A 23,794-nucleotide genomic window follows, 5' to 3' on the forward strand; every position below is an offset into this window, starting at 1 on the left:
GCCGAAGGGACTCCTCACCGTCCGACTCTGATTACAGTCGGGGTCGGAAGAGGTCCCACCCGAGACGGCGAAGGAGGGATTCTTCCACCGAGTCCTCTTCGACCTCAAGAGAGAGGAGACATAGGAGGAAAAGATCTAGGTACTCCTACTCGTCATCCTCTTGATCCCGTTCTCCACGTCGAAGCCCTCCCCCGAAAAGACCATTGGACACGGGCTCCGACAAACCCATGGCGCCGAAGGATACCCCCATTGTGCCTCCTGTTTTACCACCTCGACAGCCTGACGATGGGGGTCCGCCGTGCCCTACAAAGACACCCTCGGTGCCGAAGGTGCCTCGTCCTCCATCCTCAACCTACCAATCGGAGGACGACCATCCCAGGGATGACTCTTCGGAAGGGGACGAGGACGAGGAGTCTGAAGTATCCTTAGACGTCCCAGTCCCTGGGGAACCTTTACCCCCAGAGGTGGCTAATTTGAAGCCATCCTCTCCTTCAGAAGATTTTTCTTCTTATACTCAAATGATTGGTCGTATGGCCCAAGCTCTTAAATTGGCAACTGAACAGTCTCCTAGGAAGGAGGAAAATCTAATCTTTGGAGACATTGAAGCTGAACGGACACATCCCGTCAGCCTATCCTTCATACCTGAACTGATGGACCTTATAAAAGAATTCTGGGAGCACCCTGCCAGTGCTACCTCGATTTCTAAAAGGACTGAGAATTTGTATAGAATTCACGGCGAGGATACCTCCTTCCTCGTCATGCACCCAGCACCTTACTCTTTGATAGTAGAGTCTAGTTCTGCTAAGACTCCAACAAAGGGCCATCCTACACCGACCAACAAAGAGGGGAGGAAGCTTGAGATTTTAGCACATCACATGTACTCCATGACCACCTTCATTCTACGTGCAGTTAACTATCTAGTGGCCATGGGTGCCTATCAAAAAGCAACTCTGGTCCAGGGTTCTTCCAGCCCTTCAGATAGCGCCAGACGATATTAGACAGCTCTGTCTGGATACTCATGCAGAGGCTCTCACTGTTTCAAAGTACCAGCGGCTTGCTGCTCGCCACGTAGCAGAGGCCACTTCTAAGAACTTTGCCTCTATTATTACATTGAGGAGGCATGCTTGGCTCCGCTCAGCTAACATCGTTGAGGATATAAAAACCAGGGTGGAAAACCTACCTTTTGATGCTTCCGGCCTCTTCAGCCAAAGCACTGATGAGAACCTGGAAAATTTACACAAAAGTAAAAATACAGCCAAATCCTATTCTGTGCAACCTCCACCTAAACAATACAAATTGCAGTGGCGTTCAAGATACACCACTCAAACTTACCAACAGCCATCCACTAGTACTTACCGTCCTTATGGGGGCAATTCTTCTCAACGTCCTCCTCAAGCTTCCTCTTCGTCTGCTGTCTTCAGACCTCAACCATCTCGTAAGAAGCAGCCTTAGAAAACACCTGGAAAAAAGCAGAAACAGTACCTTTGACTTTCTGACGGTTCCAGTACCACCCTCCCATACCACCCGCCTCTCTCCTTACCTTCACAACTGGACTCTCATAACCAACGACATCTGAGTCCTGAATATTATAAGCTCCGGCTATCGCCTGGAGTTTATAAGGTTGCCTCCTCTAGGACAGGTCAACCCTACATCATTCGATCCTGTCCTGGAGGAGGAGATCTTGACTCTTCTTCGCAAAGGGGCCATCCAGAAGGTATCATCAGAGGATGTCTTCAACGGTTTTTACTCCCAATATTTCTTGGTCCCCAAGAAGGACGGGGGTCTGAGGCCCATTCTGGATCTGAGGAGCCTCAGCAAGTTTCTCACAGCACGCAAGTTCAAGATGATGACTCTAGAGTCCATCATCCATCTTCTGAGACAAGGAGACATGGTTTGTGGTACTGGATCTGAAGGATGCATATTTCCATGTCACCATACACAGGAGTCACAGGAAATATCTGCAGCTGCTCTTCAACAACACCATTTATCAATTTGTGGCCTTGCCTTTCGGCCTTTCCACAGCACCCAGAACTTTCACCAAATGCATGGCTCCTGTGGCAGCATACCTGCGTCTTCAGGGGATTCAGGTCTTCCCCTACATAGACGATTGGCTGATTGTCTCGAGATCCAAACATCAGGCTTTACAGGACACCCAGTATGTTCTCCAGACTTTGCACTCGCTGGGTCTCACTGTCAATTACGAAAAGTCCAGACTGCACTCCTCTCAGGTGGTAGATTACATCAGAGCGAGAATAGACTCAGTCCACGCTCGGATGTTTATGCCTCCAGAACGCATCCAGAAGTTATTCAAAGCCATCAAAAAGTTCAGGCCCAAGGCCAGGGTAAAAGCAAGTCTTGCACAACATCTATTAGGGCTCATGGCTTCCACTACGGCGACTCTGTCTCACGCTCGCCTCAAGATGCGTTCCCTTCAAATTTGGATGCTGTCGCTCTTCAATCCACTCCTCGACAGTCAAAACAAGCTCCTGACTGTCACCCCGGAACTGGCACAGCAGCTGCAGTGATGGACTTTCCTACCTCACCTATTGGTAGGACGTCCTTTCCGTCCTGTCCACCTGACAACGCAGGTGACTACAGATGCAAGTCCTCTAGGATGGGGCGCTCATTGCAAATGTCACCAGATCAATGCTCTGTGGTCCCATCAGGAGAAACAGTTGCACATAAACCATCTGGAACTGTTGGCCATCATAAAGGCCTTGAAGTCCTTCCTACCTCTTGTGAGAGGCAAAGCGGTTCAGCTCGTCACAGACAATACCACAGCAATGTTCTATGTAAACAAGTAGGGAGGAACAAGATCAAAGTCCCTTCTGCTTCTCTCAATACATCTTTGGGAATGGTGCTACCAGGAGCACATTTATCCGGTAGCCATTCACATAGCCACCGCAGACAACCTCATTGCGGACGAGCTCAGTCGCCGCTCCTCCCAGAACCACGAGTGGGAGCTGGACTCAGAGATTTTTCAACAACTCTGCCAGAAGTGGGGGACGCCGCCCATCGACATGTTCGCCACGAACTCCAACACGAAATGTCTCCACTATGCGTCCAGAGCGGGACGGGGCCCCGGGTCATTAGGGGATGCTTTCATGATCCCTTGGCACGAGGGCCTTGTGTACCTGTTTCCTCCCATTCCCATGGTTCAGAGGTCAGTTGTCAGAGCACTCCAAATGAGAGCAGAGGCAATCTTGATTGCACCCTGGTGGCCCAGACAACCTTGGTTCTCTCTACTTCTGCAGACAGCGGTCGACAAGGTGAAGCTTCCCCTCGTCCCACACCTAATCACTCAGGACTCGGGGTTGATCTTCCACCCTGATGTGGACTCCCTCCAATTGACAGCGTGGAGGATATCCCATCAATAAAAGAAGTGCTTGACAAGGCAAGGAAGCCTTCTACCTTGCGACTGTATCAACACAAGTGGCAAGGTTTCCTTAAGTTCACTGCAGAGCGGGGTTTACAAGCATCTCCCGTCTCTTTATCTACCTTATTACTGTATCTCAGGCACCTTTTTGACCTAGGCCTAACTAAGTCTACTTTAAAGGTGTATACGTCTGCGATAGTTACCTTTCAACCCAGGGAGTCACAGTCGTCCAAATGGTTCTCCCACCCGACTGTGAAAGCCTTTTTCAGAGGTCTATCCAACATGAGACCTGTGAGACGACCTTTGCCCCAGTGGTCTTTACAAACTGTGCTACATTCTCTGGTTCGTCCTCCCTTTGAACCTATGGCTACCTGTGACTTAAAGTTTCTCTCCCTTAAGACTTTATTCCTTGTAGCTATCACTTCGGCCTGCAGAGCCAGTGAACTGGCTGCTCTCCGTGCTGATTCCCCTTACCTTCAATTTTTCAAGGAGAAGGTGGTTTTATACCCAGATGTTTCCTTTCTCCCTAAGGTTGTCTCAGATTTTCATGTTGTTACCTACACTCTTTTCTGAACCCTCTTCAGACATTGAGCGCACGCTCCACTGTATGAATGTTCGTCGTGCATTATCCTTTTATATCACAAGGACCAAGGACTTTCGGAAAGTCCAAAGACTGTTCTTATGTTATTATGGCCAACGTAAAGGGACTCCTGCTTCAACTTCAACCTTGTCCAGATGGCTGGTCTCCACCATCTCTTTGGCCTATGAGTTGCAGCATAAACCTCTCCCTGAAGACCTGCGTGCTCATTCTACAAGAGCTGTTGCTACATCCATGGCCCTGCTGCGAGGGGTAGACATCCCCGACATATGTAGAGCAGCTACCTGGTCCAGTGTGTCTACCTTCATCAAGCACTACAGACTGGACCTCAGGGCCAAGAATGAGACCAGATTCGGGAGAGCTGTCCTTACATCACTGCTGCAGTGACGGCCCACCATCCTGTAAGTAGCTTGGTAGTCACCCACCAGTGTGGATTCATAGAGAACCACGTTGAAGAACAGGTTACTTACCTGTAAACATGGTTCTTCAAGTGGATTCTCTGTGAATACACACGACCCGTCCAACCTCCCCACGTGTCCGTCACTGCTGATTGAGTTTCCAACTCTCTCTATGTGCAGGCACATGGAACTAAGGTTTTGGCGGGCTGAGCGTGCGCAGTATAAGGCAACCTAAACTTTGTATCTTTTTCCTCATAGCTCTGGAAAATTCCGAGGGGAACCAGCGCAGGCGCTGTTTAACCCACCAGTGTGTATTCATAGAGAATCCACTTGAAGAACCATGTTTTGAGCACAGTTTTGCTGCAGTACAGCAGTTTAACCACTGGACCATGAGATGTTTTGAGACTTTTGATCATAAGACTTGCTTTCTTCTGTTCTGGGTCTGTGCAAGAAGTTAAATAACTATAGTGAAAAGGACAATTGTCATGCAAGGTTAAGAAGTCTGGAGAAAAAAAACAGTAGGGAGTAAAAGACTTATGGAAGAGATCCTGCCTACTAAAAAGACAATTTGCAGGAAGTGAAAAAGAATTTATAGTAGTTACGTATGTGGATAGAGACCGCTATCAGTTCATGTTCATCTCCTGAATAGTGAGTGACCAGCAAAATACACAAACTTGACAGTAGGGGATGATGAATATAATTGCTTGCCTGCTTTGACATGTACTTAACTATATTTCTGACATTCAGAGCTTGACAGTAAATGGGTATTAAAACAAAAACAACACTTTGACTTAGCCTTTTGTAATATTACATTTATGTTTAACATTTCACTGGCATGCAACGTGTACCTGACACATTTTACTTAAATTCGGATGTATGTTGTGTCAGTTTTCTTTTTATAGACACCTATTTGAAATTATATTTTTTTAAATGATCTTTTTTGTGAGCTTGGCATTGCCATTGTAGTTTTCACCCCTCTTCACAAAGTTTTGTTGTTGTTTAGTCATTAAGTCGTGTCTGACTCTTCGTGACCCCATGGAGCAGAGCACACCAGGCCTCCTGCCTTCCTCTGCCTCCCAGAGTTGGATTAAATTCATGTTGGTAGCTTCGATGACACTGTCCAACCATCTCGTCCTCTGTCGTCCCCTTCTCCTCTTGCCTTCACACTTTTCCAACATCAGGGTCTTTTCCAGGGAGTCTTCTCTTCTCATGAGAAGGCCAAAGGACTGAAGCCTCGGCTTCAGGATCTGTCCTTCCAGTGAGCACTCAGGGTTGATTTCCTTCAGAATTGATAGGTTAGTTCTCTTTGCAGTCCAGGAGACTCTCAAGAGTCTCCTCCAGCACCACAATTCTAAAGCATCAATTCTTCGGTGGTCAGCCTTCTTTATGGTGTAGAAACAGATGTCTCTGCTTTTTAAGATGCTGTCAAGGTTTGTCATTGCTTTCCCCAAGAAGCAGGTATCTTTTAATTTCGTGGTTGCTGTCACCATCTGCAGTGATCATGCAGCCCAAGAAAGTAAAATCTGTCAGTGCCTCCACATCTTCCCCTTCTATTTGCCAGGAGGTGATGGGACCAGTGGCCATGATCTTAGTTCTTCGTAGTGGTCTCTGTGAATGCACACAATTAGGTTTATCCTGTGCCTGTGCAAGAACATCCGGAAGATGCTAGAGCTTAGAAAAAATGAGTCAATTAGCTCCCCCCCTTGTGGGGTATATAAGCCTCGCCTCCTCCATTTTCCTTTCAGTTCCTTTTTTTCCGCCGTTCCTGTAGGACGTAGGAAGAGCAGAGCTATCGACCGTTAAGTACTCAGCTAGCTAGTTTCTCTTTTACTTATTTTACTTTATATTACCATTATTCGACAGAATCCATTATTTGATCCATTTATTTTTGAGTTCTGTTTCGTTTCCCCCCCCCATCAATGGATCCCCCTTTTCTTTTATGGCCCCTCGGGGCTTCAAGCAGTGTGCCATCTGTTCCCGAAAAATCCCTCTATCAGACGGGCACAAAAAATGCTTATTTTGTCTGGGAGAATTTCACCTTGATCAAACTTGCCCTACCTGCAAACTTTTTTCTAAGCAAGTGATCAATTAAGACGCCAAAGACTCCGTTCTTTCATCTATGAAAAGACTTTGTCTCCAGCCATGGAAAGCGCCTCCCTCACTCAGACTTTTCTCAAGGCTAAGCAAGTCTTTCCAGTTCCATGATCATCCATATTCCTCCTCTGAACTTGTTCCAGTTTGTCCACATCCTTCTTAAAGTGCAGTGTCCACAAGTGGACACAGTACACAAAATGTGCTGAATATAGGGAACTAGTACTGTACTTCATATGATTTGGAGGTTGGTGCTATTTTGTTCCTGTCTTCCAGGGTATTTGCTATTCTACCCAATTTTGTGTCAAATTTGATAAGCACTCTTTGCACCCCCTTATCTAAGTCATTAATAACACTTTTGAAGAGCACTAAGCACAGGACTGAGTCTTGTGGTATCCCACTTGTTACTTTCTCCCACTTTGAGAAGGAGCCATTGATAAGCACTGAGCACGATTCTGTATCTGTATATCAACCTAACACTTGTGCTATCCAGCCCACACCTATTTAGTTTGCAATTCAAAATCAGGGGGCATTTTGTCAAAAGTTTTACTGAAGTCAAGATGTACAGCATTCCCACCATCTACTAGGGAGATTACTCAATAAAAATGAGGTAAGAATTGTCTGACAGGATTTGTTCTTGACAAACGTGTGTTGGCTACTAAGTATTACTGCATTGTTTTAAAGGTGCTTGTATAGAGATAGCTTTATAAACTGATACAGATTAGTTACTTTTAGCATATTTTGCTCACTTCATTCACAGTTTTTGCCTTGTGGCCATCCTGGAGAATTGCAGGCCATCCCTGCAATTCTTTGCTGTCTACTCTTCTTTTGTGGCTAGTGGCATCTCTAGGTATTGTCTCTGCCATGATTAATGCCTGGACCAGTTTGAACATCTCTTGTTCACTATAGACAGGTCTCTACACACCCAATATCCCAAGAATATGCAACAAACAGGCATAGATAAAACTAACAACTATTAGTGTAGGCAGCCTGCTCTAGCATGCACACACTGTCCTTATTTTGGACACTTGTTTATTTATTTATTTTATTTATTTATTGGACTTATATACCGCCCCATAGCGCTACAAGCACTCTCCGGACGGTTTACAATTTAATTATACAGGCTACACATTGCCCCCCCCCCCAGCAAGCTGGATACTCATTTTACCGACCTCGGAAGGATGGAAGGCTGAGTCAACCTTGAGCCGGCTACCTGGGATTTGAACCCCAGGTCGTGAGCACAGTTTTAGCTGCAGTACAGCGTTTTAACCACTGCACCACGAGGCTCTTTTTTGTATGTCTGTGCACCCCCTCCCCCAAGCTCTCCAGTGTCATCTTATGGAAACAACAGGATTTATTGAACTAACTTCAGATGAAGGAACAGGAACACTTAAAAGAGTAGAAGCATCTCTTTTTGCAATAAATGATTTATACAGTTAGGTCTGAAAATAATTGGACACTGACAAAATTTTTGTTATTTCAGCTGTTTACCCAAATAAATTCTACCTACAGAGTATTTATAGCTGTGGGAACAGCTTTTGTCTTTTTTCAGGAGATACGGTGATCAGCATGTTTTTGTTGTGATAAAAGGGGGAGAGATTATCTGTCACTGTGATTGATGGGTGTCGTTAGCTGGTCTTTTTTGTGCAATGATCCCTGGCCCTTGTGGTTGGGTAGAGTTCGTTAACCTTTTGCAGGCTACATTTTTCAGAATTGCGAGCCAGGCCATGTTTAGCTTTAGGCCTTCTTCCTTTCTGTTGAAGTTCTGTTTATGGATTTCAATGGCTTCCCTATGCAGTCTAACATACAGATTGCTGGTGTTGTCCAATACAGTACTTCAGTATTTTGAAATAGAATTTAATGTCCAGCTTGTTTTAGGGCATGTTCAGCTACTGCGGTTTTTTCCAGTTGTTTTAATCTGCAGTGTCTCTCATGTTCTTTGATTCTGGTGTGAATGCTGCATTTTGTGGTTCCAAAATATACCTGTCCACAACTGCAAGGTATCCGGTATACTCCTGCAGTGGTGAGGGGTCCCTTCTGTCCTTTGCTGACTGTAACATTTGTTGTATTTTTGTAGTGGGCTTGAATACTGTTTGTAGGTTGTGTTTTTTCAGAAGTTTCCCCACATGGAGAAACTTTTGAAAAAACACAAAAAACACAAACCTACAAACAGTATTCAAGCCCACCACAAAAATACAACAAATGTTACGGTCAGCAAAGGACAGTATTCAAGCTGATAGCAAGGACATTGATTAATTTGAAATGTGATGTTGGAGGACAGCGTTGTGGATATCCTGGATTGCCAGAAAGTCAAACAAGTAGGTCCTGGGTTGAATCAAGATTGGCAAAAATGTCAGAAGGGATCAGTCATGTTTGTTGGAAATGTTAATTTTTTTTAAAATCCAGGGACTTATACATGGTGGTTATGTGAAAATGCAAATAATAATAATAATAATAATAATAATAATAATAATAATAATAATAATAATAATAATAATAATGATAATGATAATGATAATGATAATGATAATGATAATAAATTGGTCACAGGTTTGGGAAATGTCAGAGATTGTTCAGCAAAAATTAAGTTTTAAACCTGAAATATTATTGAATATAATGCCAGAAATTATTAATAAAAACACAAAATATAGTCTACTGTATATATTTACTGCAGCTAGGTTACTCTGGGCCCAAAAATGGAAGAATGGAGAGATACTAATGATGGATGAGCTATTAAATAAGCTGTTGAACATTGCAGAACTAGATATGCTTTCAGAGGCACTACTGGATCAACTGATATATTTTGTAAAGGAAAGCTAGAAGCTGATATTCAATTGAGCCCAGGAAAAGACAGGAACTTAGGAGAAGAATTAGTTTATAGTGAATCAGTGCTCACCAGAATCCTTTGATATTTTGATGACCAGACAATGGCAAAATCTCTGATCTATAGGGGTAGTGTGGATGTTTAGTTGTGATGCCTTTGTTATTATTGATAGGTTTTTAGTGTTTTTTGTTTTGTATGTTGGATATGTATGAATTAAAAAAAATTAGGAAAAAACCAAGAAACTTATTTCCACGTAATTACCATAACTGGCCACTAGAGAAAGCCAGAAACCACGCTATAAATATAGTGTTCCCTATTAACCGTGGTTTTCAGCATCTGCGGCGGCGGCAGCGCGGGTGGCTTATTTAATAGCTCATCCATCATTAGTAGTGTGGTACCTGAGTATGCAATAAGGACCACCAACAAAAACGGCCAGTCACGAGCTTCCTGAGCGTCTTACGCAACTCGCTACAGTATTCGCCTTGGAGGGTTGCTGGAAGAATCTGACATAACGTGCGACAAGTCCTTCGGGGAAAAAAATACCGACAGGTAAAGAAGCGAAGAGGGCTTTACAGTCTGGTTCAGAACGAAAGAGACTTGCTCTCGAGCAGGCGCGGAGCTCCGCCGGCGGGAGGCGGCGCGATCCTTTATCTACAAAAGCGTGGATAAGGGCTGTTGTGAAGCCAGGGGAGAAAGGGGAAAACGAAAGCGCCGTCTCCGTTCCCGCCCAGGGCTGAGAACCGCCTCCTCCCTCTCCTGTGTGCCCAAGCCCTTGCGCAAGAGGCGGCGCCGCGGCAAGAGAAAGGCCCCCCCCGTGGGAGATTTCACCTCCCCCTTGCTGTCCCTGGGCGGCGCAGTGCTGAGCTCCTCTCCCCGGAAATGTGCTTATTGCCGAGATTGGCTCGGTTGTTTTCTCCTCTCTCTCTCTCTCTATCTCTCTCTTTCTCTTTCTCTTTCTTTTTTTCTTTTTCTCTCAGGCATCCTTGCGACCTGCCCCGAAGCCAGCCGGCGGGGTCCTTCCTCGCCGCCGCGCAGCCTACGTGCTCTTTTTGTGCACGTGGGGAGCCGGCCTCCGGTTGAGTGTCAGGACCGTGGCAAGCGCGGCGCCAGAGCAGGAGAGACGCGGGGGAAAGTGAGTTGAGCGGTGAAGCCGAGGCGGCCGGGTTTGGCGTTGGGGTGGGGGGGAAGCCCCGGGGCCCCATCTCGTGCTCGGCCGGCCCCTCCCAAGGGAGCGCCCCCCCCCCCTTTCCCCGTGTTAGTCTGTTGGGCAGAAGGAATAAGCCACGCGCGGTCTTAAAAGCGGGCCGGTTTGATGGCAGCATGAACTTTGGTGGCCTTGGTCAGCTGAGGGAAATGTTGTCCAGAAGTCTAGGCATATAATCGTGCAGATTTTGGGGGGTGGGTGGGCTGTAGTTGCAGTAAGGTCAGAGGTCATTAGGTGCCGGCAGTATTGACAGTGGCAGTAACGTTTTAAACACTGGCCTTTTCCTGGCCGGTTTCTGCCGACAGAAACATCCTGGTGGTCAGGCAAGTCTGTGAACATACATTGTGGGTCCAACAAGAACCGCCTTTGAATATGTCTGCAGAGTTCTTGGTTTTCTCTTTTGCTTCATTGCCTTGATGCATAAATGTCTGTTGAACTTCTATGACTTCCGAACGTTTTCATTTGCTCGATATTGCTAACTCAGGGTGCAATCATGTTCATATTGACTCAAAGAAACATCTAGATTAGCAAATGAAGGATCGCACCCTCAGCTACAGATTCTAAAGTAGGACTGGGCAGGATGAAATTAACATTTTCGCTTCATGTGGTGTTTATTGTAACTAGTTCTGCTTAATTTTGGGATTGATTTATTTCGAGAAAGGTGCAGGCAGTGGAGGCTTTTGAAAGAGAAAAGGCGAATTACAGCGCTCTGACACAAACCTATTTTTGGTTGAAGTGTTGATTATATTTTCACTATGGTATTGTTATAATACTGTACTATTTATTGTTTATTTATGTTGTTATCCCATCACCTTGAGCTTGTTAGAATGAACATGATAGGAGCAAGATAACAACTAGTAATGATATTGTTTGTTGTTGTTTAGTCATTAAGTTGTGTCTGGCTCTTCATGACCCCATGGACCAGTACACGCCAGGCCCTCTTGTCTTCCGCTGCCTCCTGGAGTTGGGTCAAAATGATGTTGGTAGCTTTGATGACACTGTCCAACCATCTCCTCCTGTGTTGTCTCTTTCTCCTCTTGCCCTCAAACTTTCCCAACATCAGGGTCTTTTCCAGGGAGTCTTCTCTTCTCATGAGGTGGCCAAAGTACTGGAGCCTCAGCTTCAGGATCTGTTCTTCGAGTGAGCACTCATGGTTAATTTCCTTCAGAATTGATAGGTTTTATCTTCTTGTAGTCCAGGGGACTCTCAAGAGTCTCCTCCAGCACCACAATTCTAAAGCATCAATTCTTTGGTGGTCAGCCTTCTTTCTGGTCCAGCTCTCACTTCCATACATTACTACTGGAAAAACCATAGCTTGACTATGCGGACCTTTGTTGGCAAGGTGATGTCTTTGCTTTTTAAGATGCTGTCTAGGTTTGTCATTGCTTTCTTCTCAAGAAGCAGGTGTCTTTTAATTTCGTGGCTGCTGTCACCATCTGCAGTGATCATGGAGCCCAAGAAGGTAAAATCTGTCACTGCCTCCATATCTTCCCCTTCTGTTTGCCAGGAGGTGATGGGACCAGTGGCCATGATCTTAGGGTTTTTTTTTATGTTGAGCTTTAGACCATTTTTTGTGCTCTCCTCTTTCACCCTCATTAAGAGGTTCTTTAATTCCTCCTCACTTTCCGCCATCAGAGTGGTATCATCTGCATATCGGAGGTTGTTGCTATTTCTTCTGGCAATCCTAATTTCGTTTTGGGATTCCTCCAGTCCAGCCTTTTGCATGATGTATTCTCCATATAAGTTAAATAAAAAGAGAGACAATATACAGCCTTGTCATACTCCTTTCCCAATTTTGAACCAATCAGTTGTTCCATATCCAATTCTAACTGTTGCTTACTGTCTCACATATAGATTTCTCAGGCGATAGATAAGGTGGTGAGGCACTCCCATTTCTTTTGGAACTTGCCATAATTTGCTGTGGTCCACACAGTCAAAGGCTTTTATTTAGTCTCCTTCATGGATTGCTGCCTTGTCATGACGAAGGGGCTTGAGTAATTCTTTGCCAAGAAAACTCCAATTCTATTGTTTACTTTGCTAAAATTAGATTACGATAATCAGACATGGTGTAGCTTGCTTACAGCTACTGCTTGCTGTTAGGAATTATCCTGCAGTGTCAACATTTCTAATGTTTCTTGTTAGGGTTAAAAAGATGGAATTGTGAGTTTAAGGCTGCAGTGGCATGTGGTGGTAGAAACTACCGTGAGGAAGCACACATAGCCTTTGGATTGCTCGTGGCTGAGCAGAATTTCTGCAGCATTTGGCCACCAACTGTTATCTTAATAGCACACCGGCTTGATCGAAAGGGCTGTAATCTTTACCCATTGTACAGGATCTTTCACTAAAATGCAGAGGAAGAAAGTGGATAACCGCATTCGGGTGCTGATAGAAAATGGAGTGGCTGAACGGCACAGGACACTCTTTGTTATCGTAGGGGATCGTGGCAAAGATCAGGTAAGGTGTGACTGGTGACTCTCCAAACTAACTTTTTTACATTGTAGTCATACAAGCTGGAGGATGATAGGATTCTCGTCGAGCACATTGGAGGGTGCTGGGTTGGGGAAGGCCGATGTAATGTGATGGTATGGAAGGGCTTATGCAGCCTTTCCCAGCATGATGCCTTCCACAGTTCCTGTCACCTTCAAATAAGGTGGATAAAGATCAGGAGTCATGGGTGTTGTAGTCCATCTCTAAAGGACACCAGCTGCAGGAAACTGTTCATGTGGAAGGTGTGGCATTGTCATTTTAGGATTGTATGTTCAAGCAGTGAATGGATAGCCACAGATCATTGTAGATGTACATCGACCTACTTATGGATGAGACTCTTCCATCGTTATCTAAGACATGCCCCCCATGTTACCCCTTCAGGGGTTTTGGACTTTCAAACTCCCATGATTCATTGTTATTGACCATGTTAACTGACATTGCTAAATGTTGCTCTCTAAAGCACTGGTTCTTAACCTTTGTTACTCAGGTGTTTTTGAACTGCAACTCCCAGAAGCCTTCACCATCAGCTGTGCTGGCTGAGGTTTCTGGGAGTTGCAGTTCAAAAACACCGGAGTAATAAAGGTTAAGAACCACTGGTCTAAAGCATCTGGAGGGAACCAGTTTGGAGAAGGCTGGTTAAAGATATAGTCAGCCTTAAAGTAAGCCTGGAAAAGTTACTGGCCTGCAAAACCTTTTAATATCCTGCAGGGAACTGGCAGAAATGATTTGGAGAGCTGCTTTTCTCTTCTAGCAAGCCGCTTAGATTAAATACTAGGTATAAAGGGAGCAAAAAGAAAAAAAAAACTCCTCTGTGAGCTGGTTCATTTGCCTGCACACAGTCCCTGGTTACCTGTGGCTGCCACACTACGTCTTGAATGCAAAGGTGCTTCACATTATCTTTTGGCATTTTTAAAAAAACTCTGTGATATATCCCTGTATTTACATTGACATGGAGGACATATGTGTAGTGATTGCCATTTGACTAAGTGTATAGAAATCTATCTACATCTTTTAAGTTTTCATTACAAAATCCATTTTTTCCCTATTGGAAGGAACCTCATGGTGCAGTGGTTAATCTGCAGTACTGCAACCAAAACTGCTCACGACCTGGGTACAACCCCAGGTAGCCAACTCGAGGTTCATTCAGCCTTCCATCCTTTGGGTAGAATTCTGGAGCAAATTTGGAAAGGAAAAAAGGAGCAATGGCTGTTTTTTAGTGACAAGTGAAATTAGCCTCTCCTAGAATCTGAGGTGGTTTCAGGTACCTGGGACTCTCTCATAGGCCACTGGGAAGAAGAAACAGCTATCCGCACCTATGTTGTGCCTCCATTTTAAAGAATATTACCATATTTTCCATGTATAAGACAATATTTTTCTCTAAAATGGATTAAAAATTTAAGATCGTCTTATACACGGATGTAAGGAGGAGGGAGGAATCAAAGCCCTTTGATCCCTGCTTTCCCCCTCCACTTTCTTTGCAAGAATTTTCTCTCTTTTAATATTTAGATTAAAAATTTAGGGTTATCTTATGCACAGAAGTAAGGAGGAGGGAGGGATAAAAGCGCTTTGATTCCTGCTTTCCCTCTCCACTTTTTGCGAAGAAAGACATTCTTGGTTAGAAAGGTGGGGGGGGGCGTCTTGTACATGGGGATGTATTATACACAGAAAAATACGGTAAATCCAGTTTTTTTTCCTTGTAAGGTAAAATGCCAAAATTCCCTGATGGTAAGAAACAAAGTTAGAGAGAAAATATAATTGTCGATTCACCTGTAACGTCTTAATAATTTTGATTTAGGTCTTTTTTTAAAAAACTGCTGAAGTTCAAAGCTGTTTGGCAGGGGCATCTTATCTCTCCATCTGTCTATCCATTCATCTGTCTTGTCTCCTAAATGTTACTCTTGTAGATTAAGAGATAATTTTGTGTTGAAAGTTCTGTTACTTGTCCCTGTGTGGAATCATTTGCAAACCTGTTTCAACCTGTGACATTTTCCGAATCAGATTCACAAATATTTTGCTTGGCTTTCTGTAGAATTAATGGTGGATTTCTTTCTGATCACTTGCCAGGTGGTTATACTCCATCATATGTTGTCTAAAGCAGCTGTAAAGGCGAGACCATCGGTATTATGGTGTTATAAGAAAGAACTGGGCTTTAGCAGGTAAAATTGTTTATCTTGCCATTTTTACTTTTTCATTTAATGGAAATGTTACAAGTATGTTGCAGAGCTACAGTTTATAAAACTTTGCATTTTTTAATTGTTTGCTAGTCATTAGCAAGAATAGCCACCTAGAGTGATCCTGACCCGACCAGATAGGCGGGATATAATACTAATACTGATACTAATACTAATAATAATACTAATAATACTAATAATAATGCTAATAATGCCAATGCTAATGCTAATGCTAATGCTAATGCTACTACTACTACTACTACTACTACTACTACTACTACTACTACTACTACTACTACTACTAATAATAATAATAATAATAATAATAATAATAATAATAATAATAATAATAATAATAATAATATCTGTTTCTGGTGGATGGGAAAAATTAAATGCATTCTTCAGTTTATTATATAGAATAGACATTTGGGAACATCACGTGTGGCACTCTAATTATTGATGCTGATGCCATTCTTCTTTCGAGCATCTTGTTGTTTACCCAAATAAATGGACATAAGTCATGAGGGTATATATATTTTCTCCAGTACCAGAAGCGGTTGTCCTTCATATATCATTTGCAGGGAAGCAGGAATATACACGTACATGTCTGTGAAGTTTCAGTCTTCTCCAGCTTTTGGGTTTTGCATAGGTGTTTGCTTATTAGGGGAACAGAATGGTGGTGTAAATAATTTTGGTCTGATCCAATGCTGCTTTTCATTTTTCCTCTCCAAGTTGATTCTCAAGCCTAGTTTTCTGTTAAATGATTGCATCTCCACCTTCCATCTTTTAGCCACAACTGAATGTTTAATTACACCTGTTTTCCTTAGTGTCTCTCAGTTAACAGAGCAAAGGTGATTCTAATGTGGCCTGTTTTCTTTTCAGCCACCGTAAAAAAAGGATGAGACAGCTACAGAAAAAGATTAAAACTGGAATGTTGGATCTAAAGCAAGATGACCCTTTTGAGTTGTTTATAGCAGCTACAAATATTCGGTATTGTTACTACAATGAGACACACAAAATTCTTGGGAATACTTTTGGCATGTGCGTACTCCAGGTAGGATGCTCCAGAAGTGAGAGTCCTTTTCATGCAAGTCCTTGGCAAGGTTACATTTCTTCATAGCATTTTCTCCTGAGCGGAACGCAATGCAGATATGGGTACTCATGCTGTTAAAATACAAGTTTGCAGAACAAATATTTTCAGTTTGTTTTACTAGCAGCATCTAGTAATTGTATTTCTTGTAAAAAGTCATTAGAAACCTGTAAAATACAGGAAATATTCTTGGTTAATACACAATCCTGAAATTAACCCTTCATTTTCTTTTTGTCTAAATAAAATAGGCTCTTAAAACATGATTTGAAGTTTAAGACTAGCTTGTTTTGAGACTAGCAATCATATTTTCCCAAACTGGGAAAATGAAAACTATGATTAATTTGAGACTTCTCCATTCCATCCACGTTTGCATTGCATTTATGCTTATTAAGCAGAAGGATGATTATCTGAACCATAACAGTTTTGCCAGTCATTTCTTGTGACCAGTAGGAAGGTCAGGTTTGTGCCAGAATAATGAAAGTATGTACTTGTCAGTTAATATGGGTAAAACTTGAATGTCTTTCAGTGGATCAAGTTAAATAATATTTCATTTCTTCTGATTGTAAAGGCATACATTTGCCCACCAGCAGCCCAAAAATACAAGCAGGTTTTTAACAGCAGTACCTCAGTGCATAGGCCATGGATGATCCAGCTCTACAGGAAACCAGCAGTGTTTGCATGAATTTAAATTAAAAGTCTATTAGCTCTGTTTAGCAAAAGTAACATTGGCACTTACCATATTTTTCAGTGTATAAGACACCCCCATGTATAAGACCCCACTTTTCTAACCCAGATTTTCTTTCTTTGCAAGAAAGTGGAGGGGGAAAGTGATTCCTGCTTTCCCTCTACATTTTCGTTGCAACGACAGTGTAGGAGGAAAGCAGGAATCGCTTTCCCCCTCCATTATCTTTGCAAAATGTGGAGGGGGGAAGCAGGGATCAAAGCACTTTGATCCGTCCCCCCTCCTTCTGTGTATAAAATGACCCTCAATTTTTCTGTTAATTATTTTAGGAAAAAGTGTCATTTTATACACGCAAAAATACGGTACTATGAGATGTTTCTTTTATATCCTAATGAATAGTAGAGTGGGGGAGACTGATAGTTTGTTGCTAACAGAATGTGGCTGATTATAAAACTTCTACTAAAAAGCTTAAAGAGAATTTCCTCAGCGGGCTGCATATTCCTTCCCTTCCTCTAACATCCATGAGGAATGCACAAGGGAACAGGAACTCTGAGAAGGAGGGGAGCTTTCACAAAGACTTTCCCCAAGCTTGGCTCAAAAATCTGGCTGGGATTTCTGGGCCTTTCCAATCTATGTCCAGAAGGCCTTCCTTGGCCTCTGATGCTTAAAGGAAAGTGCCCCCCCCTTTCACTTTCAGAAGAATAAGGAGAAGAGAGAGATCTCACTCCTGAGGACAGTGAACTGAGGGGGTATACCGCCCGTTTAGTTCATAGACCCTCCATGCTGTTGGAGGCCACATGCTTCAAAATGGTGCTGCTTCTTGCTGGTTCCTCCATCCCGAAGGCTCTTGAAATGGGTGTCATGTGGGAAGAGATACATGTGGACAAAATTGCTCTTTTTTGCCAGGTTCATGGAGACCAAAGGTGGTGGTGGGGAACACTGCTCTCTGCCTTGTCTTGAGGATTTTTGTCCTGCCAGGCTGAAGCAACAGAGGGGAACTGGGTGGGAGGACTCCACTCATATCCTGAGGGTCCCTGCTGTTACAAACCCAGACCTACTGGGATCTGCCACACGTTAACTAAGCTGCCACCAACCATTCCCTATAAGAAGTCACACAGACCAGGGATGGATTTTCAACAAATAAAAGAGTAAGGTTTATTTAAAACAACACACAGGCAAAATAAAATGATCAGGTGAATAAGATATAGTAACGTGGCTTAGTCTCATTCATACATGCACACAGTTTAGTCCCCACTTGCCTGAAGACATCTATTATAGTGCCAGTCCCGAAGCAGTCAGCTGTGGTATCTCCCAATGATTATAGACCAGTAGCTTTAACATCTGTTATTATGAAATGTTTTGAGAGATTGGTGCTGGATTACATTAAGGCTAGTCTTCCACCTTCTTTGGATCCATGGCAATTTGCATACAGGAGAAATAGATCTACTGATGATGCTGTGTCCATCGTACTCCATACTGTATTGAGCCACTTAGAACAACAGGGAACTTATGCGAGGCTGTTGTTTGTGGATTATAGCTCTGCTTTTAACACCATTCTACCAAATAGGTTGTTTTTAAAAATGATCAACCTGGGATTACCTCAGGAGATCTGCATGTGGATAAAGGATTTTCTGACAGATAGGCCACAGTCAGTAAGGATGGGATCCCACCATTCTTCTACCCTGGTACTAAGTACAGGAGCTCCCCAGGGCTGCGTGCTGAGTCCCTTCCTCTATTCCCTGTACACACATGATTGCACCCCATTATATAACACCAATGCAATTATTAAATTTGCGGATGATACGACAGTGGTGGGACTCATAAATAAGAACAATGAGTCTGCTTATAGAAAGGAAGTACAAAGATTGATACTATGGTGTAAAGAAAATCATCTCACACTTAACATCAAAAAAACTAAAGAACTCATAATTGATTTTAGGAGGAAGAGAAATGTACATTTACCACTGTACATAAACGGTGAGGAAGTGGAGAGAGTTGGTAGTTTTAAATTTCTGGGTACTTACATCTCAGAGGACCTCTCATGGACTATAAATGCCAACATGCTAATAAAGAAGGCACAGAAGAGGCTGTATTTCCTGAGAATGCTCGGGAAGTTAAATTTATCACAGCATTTACTTCTGTCCTACTACCGTAGCACCATTGAGAGTGTCCTAACTTATGGCATTCTGGCATGGTTTGGGAGTAGCTCTGTAGCGGACAAAAAAGCTCTACAGAGAACCATTAAAATTGCCCAGAATATCATCGGGCTCCAGCTACCAACCCTGGATGACATCTTCACATCCCGCTGTCTGAGGAAGTCACACTGCATCCTGAGAGACTCTTCCCATCCTGCTTATAACTTTTTTGAACTGTTACCGTCTGGCAGAAGATATAGAACAATTAAGACTCGGACCACACGTTTTCTAAATAGTTTTTATCCTAGAGCTATAATTGCAATTAATAATGAGCTTAAAGACCACCAGTAGTGAATAATTAGTTGGACTGTGTTACTTGGCCTGAGGTGTAGATGTTTGTATTTTTAGTGGGGGACTTCTAGTGGGTGGGGAGTGTTTGGGGAATGTTATGTGTGTGCATGTGTCTGGTCTCTGGGTGTCTGTGAATTTCGTTGTATGGTATACTGTGTATATACTTACAATGACAATAAATTATATTATTATTATTATTATTATTATTATTATTAACTTGAAGCACAGACCCTGAACCTATCAGTTCTGGCTAACCATACAGACACCTGAACCTATCAGGTTGGTACTGACTGGCACACAGTAGTACCCTGTCTGACACACAGACTCCCACACCAGCTTCTTCTTCCCAGCTGCTGCTTCTTCTTCAACTTCTCCACACACGCTCCACATATATATACAGTACAGCCCCTCCTCCTGATGTCCCGCCTTCCACTCCCCATAGGATGGAACTTTCCCTCCAAACCCATGACAGACAGGTAACATCAGTGCTGTATGTAACACCTCCCCTCTTTATAAGTTGTTTTGTAGGGGGAAAGCTAACGTGCTTTTTCCCAAAAAACAACCTGAATCCAAAACATACAAAAACATTTATACATACAATATCATACTTACTTATACTTACATTCTAAGTTAACCATATCAATTAGGCATTTAAACATTTACCATATACATTACATCAAGTTACCTTTATTCATACAAACCAAGTTCAAAAAACAGGTACATTTAACTTTTTGTCATCAATATATATACATAGTCCATGTTTCTTTCGCCGTCTTCATTCTTCAGGTCTTCTTGACAAGGCGTCAGCAACACAGTTCACTGACCCTCTGACCACCTTCACTTCAAAGTCATAGTCTTGCAGGTTTAAAGCCCACCTCATAAGTTTACTATTGTGGGTTTTCATTGTCTTTAACCATTGCAGTGGTGAATGGTCAGTGCACAGAACAAAATGTCTTCCCCAGATGCAAGGCTTGGCCTTCTGGATCGCGTAGACTATGGCCAGACACTCCTTCTCCACGGCTGCCAAATGTCTCTCACCTTTCTGGAGTTTCCTACTCAGGTAGGACACTGGATGCTGGTCACCATTCTCATCCTCCTGGCAAAGAACCGCTCCTACCCCGCTGTTAGACGCATCGGTGTAGATGATGAACTCCCGGTCGAAGTCTGGAGCACGCAGCACTGGATAGTTGATGAGCGCCTGCTTCAACCTCTGGAACGCCGCCTCACAGTCGCTGGTCCACGGGATGCGGTCATCAGCCTTCTTCCTCGTCAGATCGGTCAGCGGAGCCGCAATCTCGCTAAACCTCGGGATGAATTTTCTGTAGTAGCCCACCAACCCAAGAAATGATTTGACTTTTTTCTTGGTGTTGGGTCTGGGCCAATCACGAACTGCTTCTATCTTGGCCTCCAGGGGTTTTATCACTCCTCCCCCTACCATGTGACCCAAATATTTTGTTTCTGGGATACCCAGCTGCAGTTTGTTCTCTTTGCAGAGCCTAGGCCAAAGCACTTCCTCCCCTGGGTTAAAGTGCCTCTCACTGGCTCTCTGGTCATCCCAAGCTTTCTTTCTGACCTTTTGAGCTTGCAGGGTCTCTGCTGCTAGCTCTAGGTTTCTCTTTAGGTCCTTCCTCAAAGAGTCTCTATCTGTCACAACGTCTTGTGGGTCATCCTGGGTGATCTGCTCCCAATTTTGTTTGATCAAATCAAGGGGCCCTTTCACCCTTCTCCCAAATAAAAGTTCAAACGGACTGAACCCAGTACTGGCTTGTGGCACTGATCGATAAGCAAACAAAAGGGATTGCAGCTTCTGGTCCCAATTGTTTGGATTCTCTGCCAAGTAAGCCCTAATCATGCGCATTAGAGTCCCATTGAACTTCTCAGTTAACCCATTACTTTCAGGGTGATAGGCAGTGGTTTCCTTGTGCTTAATTCCACAGATTTGCCATAACCGTTTCATGAGCTTCGATGTAAATGATGCTCCCAAATCTGTGATTATTTCTGAGGCAAATCCCATCCTGGACATATACCCCACCAAGGCATCTGCCACTGTGTTAGTTTCAATGTTAGTCAAGGGAATGGCTTCGGGGTACCTCGTGGCATGGTCCACAATGGTGAGAATGAACCTGTTCCCCCTCTTTGTGGCCTTGGGCAAAGGTCCCACAATATCCACCCCTATACATTTGAACGGAGTGTCAATCACAGGCAAAGGGCACAACTTTGCTTTGGTCCTGTCGCGGCTATTCCCCTGCCTTTGACACACATCACATTGTTTACAGAATTCTTTGATCTGCTTCCCTATTTCAGGCCAGTAAAAATTCTGTGTGATTCTCTGCTGTGTTTTGTTCACCCCTAAGTGCGCAGCAAACATGTCAGAGTGCCCCCTTTGTAAGATCATGGGGCGATACTTTTCAGGTACCACTAGCTGACTTCGGATCCCATCTCCCCCTTTTGAGATATTCCTCAGGGTCTCTCTATATAAAATCCCCTTTTTCTCTAGAACTCTCACTGGGGTTTCAGGTGTTAGCTGGGCGTCTGTCACCTGTTCAAAACACTTTTGGAGAGTGGCGTCTGCCTTTTGCTCTTGGCCAAATCGGCTGTCTGTGGTTAAGGTTTCCACCACAGCTTCTGAACTCCCCTCTGCTTCCGTCTCTGGCTCATCAGTACCCCCCTGAACTGTCCCCGTGGTGGCTTGTGAACGTGTAATCACTAGCACCCGTTTCACATGTTCAGCCAGGTCATTTCCCACGAGCACGGCTGCTGGCAGAGTCGATGAAATCGCTAGCCGCCAAACTCCCCTCCAGCCTTGAAAGTTCACAGGTACCTCCGCTACTGGCAGTGAGATCACCTGCCCCTCAATCCCTGCCACCTTCATGCTCTCATTTGGGATTACATACTCCCTAGGAATAATATCTGGATGGCACAGGGTCACCTGGGAACAAGTGTCCCGCAGCCCCCGATACTGATGGTCAAGTATTCCTACGTCCACCCCTGCTGTTTCAAACAACTGAGAATCTGTTCTCACGAGCAAGCATCGCTTGACCTCCACAAGAGGACCATTTTCCTCAGCCTGATCAGCAGATGTAACTGTTCCAGATTGATTAGCCATGGCAACAGGCTCCCTCAGTGACAATGAGCCTTGCTCTTTCTGGACACAGAACACAGCTTTTGGCTTGGTTCCACTCGAATCCTGAGGCACAATTTCTTTTAGCTGCTTTAATTTCTCACACTCTGAGATTAGATGGCCCTTTCCCTGACAGAAGTAACATTTTCTGCTATATTTTGAGTCTTTCTCATCTTGTTTTGGTTTTCCCTCCAAAATCTGAGGTCTTGGTTTCATGCCTGAGGGCTTCCCTTCACCATGGGCCCCTCCCCCTTGCTGGCTTTTCCCTGGTCCCTGAGAGTACTTGCTGTAGGTTTCCTTAGGTTTCCCCATCGCTTTCCCCTCACCCAAGGGCTTTCTTATTTGGGAAATAAAATCTGCGATCTCGGCTGCTTCTGCCACAGATTTCGGTTTCCTTTCCCTCACCTGGAATTTCAGTTCCCCATGCAGGACTGAATAGAACTGTTCCAGCGCTATCAAGTCTTTGAGCTGCTGAAAGGTCTCTGTCCCCTCCTGAGATAGCCATTTCTCTAGCAGCCTCACCAATTGAGCCCCCACTTGGGTAAAAGTCTGCTCTGGTTTCTTGGTGATTGACCTGAATCTTTGCCTCAGCTGTTCCGCATTTATCCCATGTCTTGCAAACACCAGTTTTTTAAACTCTGCAAAATCTTTCATCAGTTCCTCTGGCATCTCTGAATAAACTTCAGCAAGGCTGCCACTGATTAAAGATCGCATGATGGTCATCTTCTCAGTTTCCCTTACTGAGAAGTCCACAAACGCTCTTTCCACTAGGGAAAAGAACACTTCAGGACAATCTCCCTTGTGGTACACAGGGAATTTCTTCAGGTCAGCTTTAGACAATTGGCCTCCCTCAGAATCCCTATTGTTATTATTGTTCTGGTTCATCATTTCCAATTTTCTTAACTCAAACGCCATTCTTTCTTTTTCCAGAGCAATTTTCTCTCTCTCTAATTCGAAATGTCTCTGTTTTTCTCTTTCCCTTTCCTCCATTTTTTCTCTCTCTAATCTTTCCTCTCTTTCCATTCTCTCTATTTCAAATTGCCTCATCCTCAGTTCATGCTGTTGGACTATGAGCATTTTCCTGAGTTCTGGGTTCTGTTCTCCCATGCTCTCATCCTGCACTGAGCCAAATTCATCCTCAGAACCTTGGTCTCCCTGGGGTTCCCTCGCTTCACCCATTTCTGCCATTTGGCTTCGAGTCAAGGGCATAATCCCCCCCCCCCCCCAGAACAGGCTGCTTTCAAAAGTCAAGCCTCAAAATAAAGC

General features: G+C 43.9%; 1 protein-coding gene across 1 annotated transcript in view; it reads left to right on the forward strand.

The window, feature by feature from the left end:
- The first annotated feature begins 10,280 nt into the window (after nucleotides 1-10,280).
- Nucleotides 10,281-23,794, forward strand: part of NAT10 (N-acetyltransferase 10) — a 50,771-nt gene continuing 37,257 nt past the window's right edge. Inside the window, exons 1-4 of the mRNA XM_020782827.3 lie at nucleotides 10,281-10,419; nucleotides 12,824-12,945; nucleotides 15,043-15,134; nucleotides 16,032-16,203. Coding sequence (XP_020638486.3) covers nucleotides 12,838-12,945; nucleotides 15,043-15,134; nucleotides 16,032-16,203 — 372 coding nt within the window. The 5' untranslated portion in view covers nucleotides 10,281-10,419; nucleotides 12,824-12,837. The remainder of the gene's footprint in view (nucleotides 10,420-12,823; nucleotides 12,946-15,042; nucleotides 15,135-16,031; nucleotides 16,204-23,794) is intronic.

The sequence above is a fragment of the Pogona vitticeps genome, chromosome 1, assembly GCF_051106095.1.
Source record: "Pogona vitticeps strain Pit_001003342236 chromosome 1, PviZW2.1, whole genome shotgun sequence".
Lineage (NCBI taxonomy): Eukaryota > Metazoa > Chordata > Lepidosauria > Squamata > Agamidae > Pogona > Pogona vitticeps.